At 45.7% G+C, this 13670-nt stretch overlaps 1 protein-coding gene across 2 annotated transcripts; it reads right to left on the bottom strand.

Moving 5' to 3' along the window:
- Positions 1-6326: 6326 nt before the first annotated feature.
- Positions 6327-13384, bottom strand: TAPBPL (TAP binding protein like). Of its 2 annotated transcripts, none has more exons than XM_067302694.1 (7): positions 13252-13384; positions 12615-12863; positions 11107-11388; positions 10301-10642; positions 9788-10111; positions 9221-9316; positions 6327-8454 (listed from the first exon to the last, which is right to left on the bottom strand). In XM_067302694.1, exons 1-7 carry the CDS (start codon positions 13298-13300, stop codon positions 8414-8416), a joined length of 1383 nt encoding a protein of 460 aa, XP_067158795.1. In that variant the 5' UTR covers positions 13301-13384; the 3' UTR covers positions 6327-8413. The 2 variants fall into 2 exon arrangements, with proteins under 2 accessions (XP_067158795.1, XP_013813476.1); XM_013958022.2 differs by having other exon boundaries at positions 9221-9313.
- Positions 13385-13670: the final 286 nt, after the last annotated feature.

The raw sequence follows: 13670 nt of genomic DNA, 5'->3' as shown, positions 1-13670 counted from the left end.
TAAGCCAAGGCTGACGCCCATCTGAAAGCTGGGTGCACGGTCCAGACTGCAATAGCAGAGAGCAAAGTTATAGAACTAGATATCAAAACCAGTGAGTTCCCTGGCTGCTTTGTCCTGAGAGGCAAAATTAATGAGTGGGAAGATCGAGATGGAGCTTCCTTGTGCTTTTTTTTCCCCATTCTCCCCACTGAAATCTTTAATTTCCTCATTCCAGCCCTAACAATATAACTATTATAACAAGCATGTGACTCCCCAGGCCTGTGTCCCCTCCCCTTTCATGATCTCTTCTGTGCTTTCCTGGAAACTTGAAGCAGATGCAGCCACCTCAGACCAGTTTCTCTTCTGACACCTGCTGCTCCTCAGCCAGTAAAGATCACATGGTTGTGCCTAGTCACCCTCTAAGCACAACACCACACCTGGTACAACGCAACAGACTCTTTTGCTTGCTGCACATAGATGCTAGCTGCTGCCCATCCGGAGCTTTACTAGAGCTGACATTAAGACAGCCTAGTTTATGTTTACCTACAGTTTTGATGCTGCCGCACTTAAATCTCCAGGTGCCCTCCTCACTCACTCCCACCTCAGTGATTTCATGTCATTTCTGGTTCTTGGCTCTGCTGTGATGATGATCCTCTCCTCTGGAAAATAAGCTAGCAGTTATGTTCTCAAAAAGGGAACCCACAAGGAATTAAGACTTTAAAAAAGGCAGTTCATCTATAAATCCTTTATGTCCTTTGCCTCACATACTGGTAAGGCCAGATCTCATAGCCAGATGTCTTGAAGGAACACCTCCCATAGCACCTTCACGAAAGGCAGAGCAAAAGACATTGTCACCCTTTCCCATCTCCTTTTTAATAATTTATCTGGGTTCAATTCGTTTCTCTGCTTGGCAGGATTTAAGCCTTCCTAGGCAATATAAACTATCAGAAGATCTCAATCTAGCAGAAATGAAGCTCTGGAATGGATGATGAACCATCTGTTTCAAGATGTAGCTTGATAAATTCAAGTTAAGGATTAGGTGATAAGATACCCTTGGCTTTGCATTGGTAATTATAATGAACTATTCCAAGACTTATCATCTGTAGGACCTGGGAAGAAGAATGTCTGGATTCATACATTCATTTTTTTTTTCTGCTTTTCATTCTTCCTTTTAAGCAGAAAAGGTTGACCAGCTAGAGGTGGATCTTAGTCAAGCCCTGCAACCCCTTCTAGTGATACTGAGAAGGGTGAGATTTCTTCACTGTAGTCACTGTCCCACTCTGCTACCTCTTTTTGTAATTCAACGTCAAGACAGCAACCATTTCGGTTGAGCAGATGTATTTCTCTTATGAAGAAGTTTACACTCCTTGGCAAATTTGGTGTCAGGAAGGAATTTCCTTCAAGTAAGACTCATGAGGAGGGGAGGGATTTTTGCTGTGTTTCTCTGAGAAAAAGAGAGGGTTTGTCTTCCCCTGTAGCTTGAAAAATGGTCCACTTCCTAGGATCTAGGGTTTTTTTGCCTTACAAATCCCCTGTCAGTAAAGAATCCCAAAGTATTTGCAGCACATCTCCTGATGTGATGCTCTGCATATTTATCAGTTGAGGAGATTGATCTTTCATGCTAAGGGACTTAACAGGATGTTGATGGTGTTTCACGGGAGGCAGGTCTGTGAGAACAATGTGGATATGTGTAAAAGTACAAAACAAGATGAGAAAAAGAGCAATACATGAAGAAATCAATACCAAGCAAACACATGACTTTAGAAATGTTTGAGAAAGGGGAAAAGAAAATAGTAAAAAATAGTGTTGAAAATAGGGGAAGGAGAGGGAGCGGAATGGAAAAGAACAATAACAAATGAATTCAAAAGAAAACAAAGAAAACTGTTCCGTCCTTCCCCATGAACTGCACCTTGTTGTGGTGGGAAGGCCTGCCTTGCCTGCAAGATGTGCTGACAAGTTGTATAACTCCTAGAAGGTGAGTCATGCCAGACAGTTTGGAGGATAAAAGGCAAACAGACTGAAGCTAGTTCACAAACTCTTAAAGCAATGACATCTTGCCTTTCTTTCCCTAGCAGTCATTTTCCCTTCCTTTCTTGCTCCTTATTGTTGTTGTCCCATCCTATCCGGACCTCTCCTCAACAGCCTCATCAGCTGTCCTTCAGCATTGTCCTGTGCTGCTCTGCTTCAATGACAGTCATTGCCTTGATCCACCACTTGTCAATGTTGTTGTCCCATGCAGTCCTGTGCCACTACTCTTCCCTGTCATCCCTATCCCCTTCTGCCACCTCTTGTCGTAATTCTGCACCACCCCACCAACCATTTCTGCTGGGCCAATGTTGCTATTTCCCCCTTACTTCTCACTCCCTCTCTCATGTCATCCCATCACCAAGTGTCATAATATTGTTTTCCCGACTGGTGTCTTCACTGCTGTTAACATCCTGCCCTCTGCCTCTTGTTCTTTTCCAGCCACTTCTTCTCTTCCTCCCATTCTGCTTTACCAGTCTTCAACATCTTGACCTGTTGCCCAGCATCAACAGCCTGTACCAACATCTATCACAACTGTTTTCTTCATCCAAAAGTGCTGCCCCTTTTGTATTTTCATCTGCATTGTCTGAATTTGCTCCTTATCACCTGCTACCATCCCTACTAAGTGGGCACGCTTGAGAAGAATGGGATGAACACCTTTCATGTGGGATACAGAAAACATTGTTCAGTGGGGCAAGGGAAATCACTAAAAGCATCTTTCAAAAAAAGGTAAAGTTGTCTACAAATAGAAAAAGTAGAGAAGAATGTAAATGTTGGCAAGTTACATGTAGACAGATAATGCATCAGGTCAGAAAAGACTTCAAGGAACAGCTAGAAAAAAGAATCAAAAGTAACAATAAATCTTTCTTGAAACATAGCAGGAACCTGCTAGGTAGTCTATAGGGCAAATTGATGATCGAGCTACAGAGGGAGTGCATAGTGAAGATAAGGTGATTGCAGAAATCCTTGCCTCTGTGTTAAGTGCAGCAGAAGCCAGAGATTATCGTGGCAGAACCCATTCTTGAGCAGGGCGGGGTTCATCAATGAACATGTCTGAAATTGAAGTGACTGTGGGAAAGTCTATTCAGCACACTGACAAAATGAACAGTAACAAGTTGCTAGGAGCAATGGCTTTTGTCCAAGGGTTTTAAAGGAACTCAAGAATGAAATAGCTGAATTACTCTCAGTAGTGTGTAACCCGTGCTTAAAGCCACCTTGGTACCTGAGGAGAGGAAGGTAGTGAATGTGATGCCAATTTTTAAAGGGTTTACATGGGTTCAAAGGGAGAATGGACAACTTCATGGAAAAGAAATCTACTGAAGGTGACTAAACCCCGGAAAGCACATTTAGTCAGGAAATGTTTGAAGACTGGGAGAATATTAATGAAAAGTGTGATATGTTTGCCCTGTTTCTTACTCTTCACCTTGAGCCATCCCTGAGAGGAGGAGGATAGAGGAACAGAAATCAGAGAGAAGTCAGATGATTATGGTGGCCAATGAGTGAAAAAGAGGAGAGGATGAGGGCCAAATGATTAAAAATATAAAAACAGAAAATCAGGAGGGGTAACAGAACATAGCATCTACCGCAGTACCCATGGCTTCCTGAAGGCATCTGAGGTGCTAGGTGGTGGATGCTGCCAGAGACTCTCTGCACAGAGACATGACAGCACAAGGGAATAGAAGTAGGCTATGCAATCACCAGAATGCACTCCCCCACAATCAGGCCTCCTCCTCCTCCTGGAGCTGCAGGTGGCCAGTTTGGCCAGGGATGGATGGAGGAGGAGGTCCCAAGACTTGTTGGGACTTCATATGGTGAGGGTGAGGGGTAAGTACAGCCAGACCCCAAGAGGTTCTGGAGTATCTGGAAGAGGGCCTGCAGCCAGCACACCACTCCTTGATGCTTATGTCCCCAGTGGGCTGTGAAATCCATGCTATCATCTGCCAGTATAAGGGAAGTGTATGCTGTGATCCATCTCCTGAAGGAGGGGAATGCATGCCTGGATGAATGTTGCCTGGTGTCACTGCAGCCAGCTGTAACCTGCAGAGCTGTTGGCTCTTGCTATAAGACATGGAGAGGGTTGTGGTCCAGGCATTTTGGCAGAGCTGCTGATGAAGGTGACAGCAGAAGTGTAGGTGCTGGTGGTGGCCCTCTCTTTTCCCTTCTCCTGATTCAGGTGTTTTAGGGACAGAGTCTGAGAGAAGGAGCTCCTGATGTTGTAACCACTGCATCCCCCTGGGGACATGGGAAGGGCTGGTCCTAATGTCTGCTGCCTGCTGCTGGAGAGCAAGAGCACCTGGGGTGAGGCACTTCTGGTCTGCTCTGGTATGTCTGGCCCTGTGGACCTTCACCCCTGTTTGATGTTGCCTCTGACCACAGCTCTGCCACACACTGCCTGGGCTACCATGGACCTCACCAGGAACTGCTAGCAACTACTGCTGGCCCCAGAGGCCAGCCTGAAATGAGCCCTCCCCACTCCAGATGAGCTTTTTGAGCTTCTCAGTTAATTTTTCATCCAGAGGGGCCCTCTGCCATTTTTCAGTGTCTGCTCGTCACTCATTGAAGGAGATGCTTGTGAACACACTGCTCCGTGTGCTGGGAGAAGCTGCATTTTCAGCAGACCTAGGAGAAGTATGTCTGGCAGTGAGTAGGATCTGGACTGACCTAACATGAGACACCATGCTGTGGCATGGAGGAGTGGAACGGGAGATCTGCAGAAGAGTTTTGTCTGGAACACAACTTAGGGAATGGTTGTAAAAAAGCTGAAGACTTTGGGAAAAAGCCCCAGTTTCTCTCCAGATAAAGAAGAAAGCACAATCCTTTTATTTATTTATTTATTTATTTATTTATTTATTTTTGAGCAGAGAGAGAACAGAATATTACAAGAGATTCATAAGCTGGTATAGCTTAACATTGCTCCTGTCATTGAACTCTAGATAGAGTAGGCCAGAGGAAGTGAGCTTATGAAAAGACTGGCAAAAGACTGGCAGTTACTAAGAAATTCAGCCACACGGTGCTAGTGAATCCCTGTCCTTGATTAGCATTTTGCCCTCTTCACAGAGAAAAGCCTGGAGGCGGTGTTCCTACAGTCCAGTTCTTGGGAGGAGAAGCAGTCAATGTGTAGCTGCAAGATTACTTTCTCTAAGAAAAGAGCTCTCCAGCTATTGAAAAGAAATCCTTGATGTCTGTGGGCTTTCAAGATGATGCAGCCTTGTCTGTGTGGGAGTCATTTCACCGTGTATGCATGTGAACCACCTGCTACTCACTGAGCAGATCCAACAGCAGGCTGTAATGCCAAGCTCTTGAGATGGAGCTTGCTGCTTCAAATTTCTGATCTGGAAGTAATGTATGGTAGGAGATCATAAATGCTGGCCACCCCACCTCACCCCTAGAATGCAGGTTGCAGTGATTCCTGGCAGTTCATTGACAAAGATGGGGGAGATGGGGGAATGTTTTGTATTATTTCTGTGGTCAGTGTGGAAAACTTTCCTGTTACACACTAGACTTAAATGACTTATTTTCCATCATTGCCTGGGGGATTATGAGAGAGGGATTTTAGCTTTGAATGATTCCCATACATTAGACCCTCTGTTGTATGTCTACTAGAGTCCAAGGATGACTGGTGTAATTTGCAGCTTCTCAGCCTGAGCATGTGGTATTCAGGTGGGAACAAGCTTCATAAAGGTCAGCTTTCCCCTCTGTAGGGAGATGTAATCTGGACTTTATTTGAAGACCTTGAGAGCTAGTCTACCATTTTCACTGAGAGGTAGCTAGAACAATCATCCTTGTTATTGAATGTATTACAACTTACTCTGTTTTGCATATGCCTAAATTTAATCTGCAGCTGTTGGTTCTTGTCATGCTTTTCTTTACAGGTTATGATGCCATTAGTACTCTGTATTTTCTGTGGTGTAACTAAGAGATACTAGATTAGTAAAGTCAGAGTAATGTCTCTAACTCTTTCCCCATAAGGTGTTTTCCTAGCTTCCTAATTGGTCCTGTCATTTAGCTCTGGACCACCTCCAAGTTTTCAACATGTCCATTCAGCTGGTCTATGAGTGGCTTCAGTGATTCCTGCTCCAGGGTAGCAAGCTCTGGGAGCAAGGGGACGAGTATTCACTTCAAGAGCTGGAGTTTAATCTGCCTATCAACACCCAGTCCCTTTGTGAGCTCCCTTTCCTGAGTCCCAGGTCTTAGGCTGCATTTCTCTTGGGTGAGGGTCCTATGATTTCCCTTTCTTCACAGTGTTCAGCCTGCCTGTTCACCAGCCACAGAGCCTTGCCTCCACAGAGTTGCATGGGAAGTGCACAGACAGAAAACAACCATTCAAAACTAAAAATATTTATTTATTGGTAGGGCATCAAAAATGAAGAGGAAAAGATACAAGCAAAACTGTTTCTGCCAGCAGTTACACTCTGCCAGTAGTCACTGTTACATATTCTCTCAGGTCAGGCAACTAACAGTGATTTATGAGTCAACAGCGTTGAGCTAGCATGGTAGGTCTTGCACCCTAGGAGATTCCATGGACATTACTGAGCATTCATACTTTGTCTGAATATGCTCAGCTAAACATTTGACCCATGCTGATCTGAACGAATCTCTCAACTTTAGCTACTGATCTTCTTGCCATTTGCAAATTGTGTCAACAATTATATTATAGTTATATTTCCTGATGCAAACATTGAATAGCACAGGGCGCTCTGTCAAAGAAGCATACGCTTTCAGCAGTGACTGATGTTTCTTTCTGGACAATTATTTTCTGAGATTTGTGAGTTAGCCAGTAATTAATCCATATAACACAAATCATGATGTTTTTATACATTGCTATTTTTTCCTTCAGAATGTCATGCTTATTTACAAATGTCTTGGTTTGTTAAACCTGCAACCAGTACTTTTATCAAACAAATGTATTATTTTGTAAAGGAATGAGTTAGGTATCTTTCTCACATCTTTTAAAAAATACATTATTAATTTCATTTTCATTTTTGAAATCTTTGTTAGCTGCCTTGCATTAGCTTCATACTCTCTTGCCTATGGTTGTTATTATGGAACCATCTGAGTCGTCTCTGTCATCTTGCTTATTCTCTGTGAATACTGACACAACTTTAACACTCTTCCAATATCTTGGGACTCCTCTCATATTCCAGGGTTTTTAAATATCTGATTCTAATGGACCTGACACCTCCTCAGCCAAAACTTCTATGATGCTGAGGTGCTAATTATCTTGGCCTACTGATCTGAAAATACTTAAGCTTAATACTGTTAGAAACCCTCCTTAGTTTATAAATAGACTAGAAAGCTGTTCACCACCCTCACGTAATCTGAATACATAATTCTGCTTCTTTCTGTATACAAACAAATATCTTCTCTGTATCAAAAAAATCTCCATCAGAAATCTTCTCTATCAACAGTTTTACCTATATCCATCTGGTAAGAGTCTAGGCCATTGCTAGAATTGCTTGGTTCCCAACATATTTTGAAAAACTCCTTCCAAGTGCCTTTAGTGCTAGCAGCAATCCAGTTTTTCCAGATATTTTGAACACTCCTTATCAGCTTGTATGCTTCATTACTTCTCATTTATATTGTGTGCCATATAGCTCCTTTCCATCTATACCTTCCTTCTACTTTTCTTCTTTTCTGTTGGTTATATACAAGATTTCTAAGTGCTACCTTCAAATTCCCTGTTATAAGAGGGAGGAGAGGGGAGGAGAGAAGAGGGTTATAGTTCTGCCTATTTCAGAACTGTAGAACAACAGATCTTCTTGTAAACTTCTATTAGTGAAATTTCTGTTACAAAATTTTGCTGTAACTTTCTGTTACAGTCTTTTCACCATATTTTTCATTGCTTTACTTGCAATCAGTGTAACCTGTAATTTCCTCACTTTGAGGATTTACCATTTTGAAGTATCAGTTCTGCATACATATTTACCCATCCCTACAGACAGTTAAAACGCATACATATGTACAAGAATATCTTCCTTAAAAACGTGCCTTCTAGGCATTAATCAAACCTATATACAGCTACAGACATATACCTATATACAACATGCACATACATATATTTTGAATGCCTATTTACAAAATGTGCATGTACTCATGTATAGTCATACAAACACTCAACTATATACAATTTACTTTTCCTTGAAACTGGAGTAGAGGCATTTCTAGAAATGTATGCATGTTGCATCTAATGTGGCATCCCAGCAATGAGCTGAGGTTATCAATGTTGCCCTCCCACGATGAAGACATGTTTTTTCCATGACTCCACATCTTCCGGGTCACCCAGCTCCTCCATGAGGGGGAGCCCTGCCCATACTGACCAATAGGTCTGTTAATATTTGGGCAGAGCTGACTCTCCTGAGCAGGATATATCAGGAGAAGGGAGACAAATGAGTGTAGGCAAGGGCTTCTTTTACTCTGAAGCCCTTAGAAGTTGCTCAGACTTTGGTTTAACTGAAAAGAAAAAAAAGAAGAGTAAAATTTAGGTAGTGGTACAAAACATCACCCTGCATTTCACCAGAAATGAATGGGGAAAAGCATTCCAGCCCTGCAAAGAGGCAGTCTAAGGAGATAAGGACTACTAGCTATGGGACAATATGCCGCTTATTGCCTTTCCAGCTGCTTCTTGCATAAGGGGAATAAAATCAGAGGACAAACTAGCACTCTGAGATGCCCCAGTCCTTAGCTGAGCCTATTCACTGCTGTGTAGCTGTCAGGAGGCAGAGGCAGGGGCTCACCCTCCACACCCTTTTCTCCTTCTCCTCCCCATCCTCTGCTCTCATGCCAGCCCTGGCAGTCACTGGACTGTTCCCTGAGCCTGTTTAACCCACTGAAACACACAAGAACTAACCAGCTTTTTGATGGCTTTAATTTCTGTCATTTTTGGTGAGCTGAAGTGGCTCGTGGCATCTGCCAAGTGTTTGAGCCAGCAAAACTGAGCAGGGGGAGCACACTGATGGGGATGAGAGGAGGGGAGGAAGAAGGGAGCCAGACTCCCCTGCTGTCAACAGTGCTGAGCTGATAATTCAGCTCACCGTATCTTGTGAGGAATGAGAGTCTCTTGTGAGGGGGTTTCCAGCCTATGCACTCCCTACGTTTCCCTTCAGGGCATCCTGAGGTATTCCAACCTTGGTCTCTCCTGATCAGGGCACAGGAGAGGAAGACGCTCCTTGTTCCCTCTCTCATACTAGAGAAGTGGCTCCATGTTACAGATTCCTACCTGTCCTTTTCCTCCTGAGCACAATGAAGAGGACAACGACGAAAATGACAGTAGCAATGAAGCCTCCCACCAGTCCTTCCGAACCTGTTTTTTCTGCTGAGGAAAAGGAGGATCGCTGATGTTATGTTTGCTTAAGCAGTTGGACAGCAAGCGAATTGTCATAGTTAAACAAGCTCCCCCAGAAACTGACCATGCACGTGTTCTTGTCAGGTATACAAATGGGACATGAAATGTGAGCTAAGGCCATCCAGACACAGGGCCAGTTATACTGGCTAGACTGATGTGTTGTAACTCGTTAAACTGCAGTTAACTTGATTGCTTGGTCCTGCGGGGGGTCAGGAGGAGACATAAGAGCAATCTCCCATTAGGAAAGAGAGTGAGAACCCCAACAGCATATCAGGTCCCATGTGGAAAAGCAGTTTTTTTATGCTGCTGGGACTATAGTTCCCAAGCAGACTCAGGCTCCAGTTGAACATCAAGTTCAGCTGGGTGCCTGCGTCCTTGAGGAGGTCCAGAGGCTTTGATCCCCACTGTGAGTAGGTGAGGTGGCAGGAGGTCAGGGCTTACCTGGTGCCTTCAGATAGGCACTAACAGAGATGGGCTCCTCCAGGGCCACATGTGAAACATGGCAGCTGTAGGTGGCTGGTGCCTGCACTGCGGCTGAGCTGATGCTCAGGTAGGAGGTGATGCTGTAGGTGCCATCTTGGCTTTGCCGGTGGCTGGAGAAACGTGTGCTTGAGAGAGTGATTTCTGCTTCATCCTCAGCAGTCTTCTGGGTCCAGCTCACGGAGACATCCAGGGGGTAATAGCCAGCAATGTCACAGGTCAGAGTAGTAGTGACATCTCTCTCGAATGACACTTGTGCTGGAATCACACGAACTTTTGGGGGCTCTGGCGGGAGATAAACAGGAAATTAACTTAGTTAGTCAGAAACTATCAGCAGGGTACAAAAGTCCCTGTCCACAAGGGAGGGAAGATGAGTTGCACCCAATGAATGTTGGGGACAGTGGGATAAGGGTGCAGTGTAATGTCAGCCCCTGGGGACCTGGACTCCTGCTGCCCCCAGGTTGCCTTCCTCACCAGCCACCTGCAGCTGGATGATGTGCTGAATCTGGTGCTGTGGGGTGGACACCAAACAGATGTATGTGCCCTCATCTGCCACGCTCACTCCTTGCAGATTAAGTGATGCATCTCCATTCCCCAGCAACTGTGGCAAATCCACACGGACTTTTGGCTCCACTGTTGGGCCTGTGCTCCCTGCCTGGTACCGAAACAGGCGTCGCCCACTGCCTCGATGCTGCCTCCTCCACTCCAGGGAGGACAGCAGGGAGCTGGGAACCAAGGCAAAGTGGCAGTCAAGGGTGACTAAGCCGCCGAGGTGGGTGCGCAGGGAAGTGCTGCGTGACGACGACAGAAATTCAACTAGAAACAGAAAGAAAGGTATAGGCAAACAGGGTGTTAAACAGATACGGTTTTAAAGAGAGCACCCTCTGGCAGGAACTGCTCGCAGTGAACTCCCTACCCAGAGGAGGCATGTTGCATGGTGCCCCAAGGCCATATGGCCTGAAGAGCAGGAGGAAGCTATCCTAGCGGGGTTGGCAGGGCAGAGAAACAGGTGGACACCAAGTACACAGCATGGTCTTGAAGGACAAAGTGCTTGCCACCCTCAGGGGCTGGCCAGAGCATGTGAACCCCTGAGAGGAGGGATGAGGGGGGCAAGGCTGTCCCTGAGGAAGGGCCTTTACAGAGGAACCTGCACAACAGAACCCTTCCTTCCGTATGTGACTCCTCCCAGCAGCCCTAAGGTCCTGGTGAGAGGGTAGGGAATGGGCCTCTTGGGGAGGCAGGCTTGCTTCCCCTCATGTCTGTCAGGGGCATTTGGTCACCTGTGGTCAGCACTGTCCCCTTCTTGCTCACAGGAATCCGCAGCTTTGGGTGCAGTATTGCATCTGGCTTGTCCTCTGGCCCGCTGCTGCAGTGGGGGCCTCTGAGCACCAGGGCAATACTGATCCCACTGGACAGACGCAGAGTCCCCATGAACCAGGAGGCAGGGCAGGGCCCCTTGCCATGCTGCTGGAAGTCATATGGGGAGATCTCACAGTTCACCTCCTCCCTGTTACAGTCAGCGTGCAGCAGGGACTCTGCATGTGGGATGGATACCAACGGGGCTGTGAAGACAGAGGGAGAGATTTAACCATCTGACTCCAAATGGGGAAAGCAAATGCAAGTTGATGAGACATACTTTAGAGGGGCACCATGTGCTGCAAGAGTCAGTCAGAGCCCTGCAATGTAATGCTAGGCTTATCAAATGAAGGCTTGGAAAGAATATGAGAGGTTTGTCATGATTGTCTTATGACCTTCTGTCTGTTCATTGTATTTTATCCTACCAGATTGTACAGAGTTCACTCTGGGCAAAGGAAGCTGCTAGGAAAAGAGAATAAACAGAACAGATTCCTTTTAGCTAGCTCAACAGAGTAAGCTGTGCATATGAAATACCCACCAAAGACTAGCAATGTTTATTCTTGTTAGGTGTGAGTCCAGAAGCAAAGGAGGTGCTGAAGCATCCCAGTTAAGGAAAGAAAGAGTGGCAAGAAGGCAGGACCAGCTGTATGGAGAGACAGACTATATCTATGCCGTTGGTCAAAACATAATCGTAGGCATAAACATCCTGGTGACCTACATGTTTTCTATCCATATTGCTGGAAACTAACTCAGTGTGGAAAGGACAATCTGTATTTGTGATGCCTGACAGCAGACTTGCTGCAGTGTGCTTGAACTCATCTAAGCCCAGTCCATCCACACTGTGTGAAGGAGAGCTCGGACTCACATTAATGCACTCTGCTGGGCCTTCAGCTCCCTCACTGAAGATGTCTCAGAGCTCCAGCCAAGCTTGTGTGTAAGCACATGGTTGCGTATAAACAATGTAGACAACAGACAAGACCACGGTGAAGTACAGGCTCAAATTTTTGCTTGACTGATGGTGTTTGCAAAGCTATGCCCCAAGCAAGGTGCACTTACCGCTATGCTTCTGCTAGCAAAAAACATCCTCTCTTTTCTTCAGACAAAGGATAGGAATGCTCTTTAAGGGTGCAATAATACTGTATAGTGGCATAATTCCTGAGACATCTTGGATGAAGTATTTCCCAAGAGATAAACAATCCAGAATAGCCCCAGCAGGAGGGAGGTGCCTCAACACAGCTTCCTAATGTCTTCCAAGAATTTCTTCCTTAAAGTCCTAATTGCCAAGTTCAAGAAATTGTGTGTAAACTTTAACTGCCACTCAAAAATTAATTTTCTGAACTCAGTTAAAGAAAAAGCTTGAAGGTAGAACCCCAGTGCTTGTAAATGGTCAAAACCCAGGAGGCTACTCTCTTACCTCAGCTCTCCAACTCACCTGAGGCTTCAAAAACAATGCGAGGAGAGGAGTCAGCATTTTCCTGCAGCACTTTGTAATCAGTCACCTCACCCAAGCTCCCATCATCTCTGACACTGATGTCCCTCAGCACAAGGGTAGCAGGGTCCTTGGAGAACAAGTCACCAAAGGCACCTTGCAAGCCCCTCGGATCTTCCCCCACGTAGGAGCAGTCCAAGACTATATCCACCGTTTGAAATGGAGGCGCTGCTGTGGGATCTTTTGTTGACCCTTTAGGGAGGGGAATGAACCTGTTTCAAGGCCTGCATGTGCACACATGCACGAATCCCGCTGCATCCTTATAAGAAAGAAGATATGAATACTACCCTTTCTCTAGGATGGAGAGCAGGGATAAATGAACACGAGGCTACAGGCCGGCTGCTACTTTAGGGTTCCTCTTTTGACCCTGGCCAAAGCAGCCCCTCCATTTCTCTAGTACTGTACCTCTGACAACAGCATTAATCTCGGGAAGCAGCTGTTCAGGAGTTTTTACTTAGAGACCTCAATTTAAGGGGTGCTCTTAGGGGGAGTGTAAGCATGGGATCAGCCCTCTACCACTGCTGTCAGAGCCCGCGCCGGCTGCCCGGAAGGCCCCCCCTTCCACACTCCCTTAACTCACCTGCACCCAGACCCAGCAGGCCACAGAAGAAGAGGAGCTCTTGAATCATGCTTTCCTCGGGGAAAGGGGTTTCCAGATGGCCTCCAAACCCAGAAGACCTTACAGGAATCAAACCTTGCCCCAGACTGCTGACAAGCTCCTGCTTTAGATTTCACTTTCACTCTGGCAACACAGCAGCAGCAGCAGCAAAAAAAAATTTAAAACCATTAACTCTTTCTTTACCAAAACGTCTGAGTCTGAGGCCTTAATGGTGAAGTCTTGAGACAGCAGAAAAGTGGAGTGCTATAGACTGGGATCGAGGGGCATCCCCAGACCTGCAGGTGGGTTTTTTTCACTGAGTCCCTCTTTAAGAGTCTGTGTTGTGCCAGTCTCTTCCTGGTGCCCTGCTACGTACTGCCTCTTCTCTTCAGTGTTCACCG

Source organism: Apteryx mantelli, chromosome 1, assembly GCF_036417845.1.
Source record: "Apteryx mantelli isolate bAptMan1 chromosome 1, bAptMan1.hap1, whole genome shotgun sequence".
Taxonomy (NCBI): Eukaryota; Metazoa; Chordata; class Aves; order Apterygiformes; family Apterygidae; genus Apteryx; species Apteryx mantelli.
Note: the sequence above shows the minus strand (reverse complement) of the source record. Positions and strands in the feature narration are given on the sequence as shown.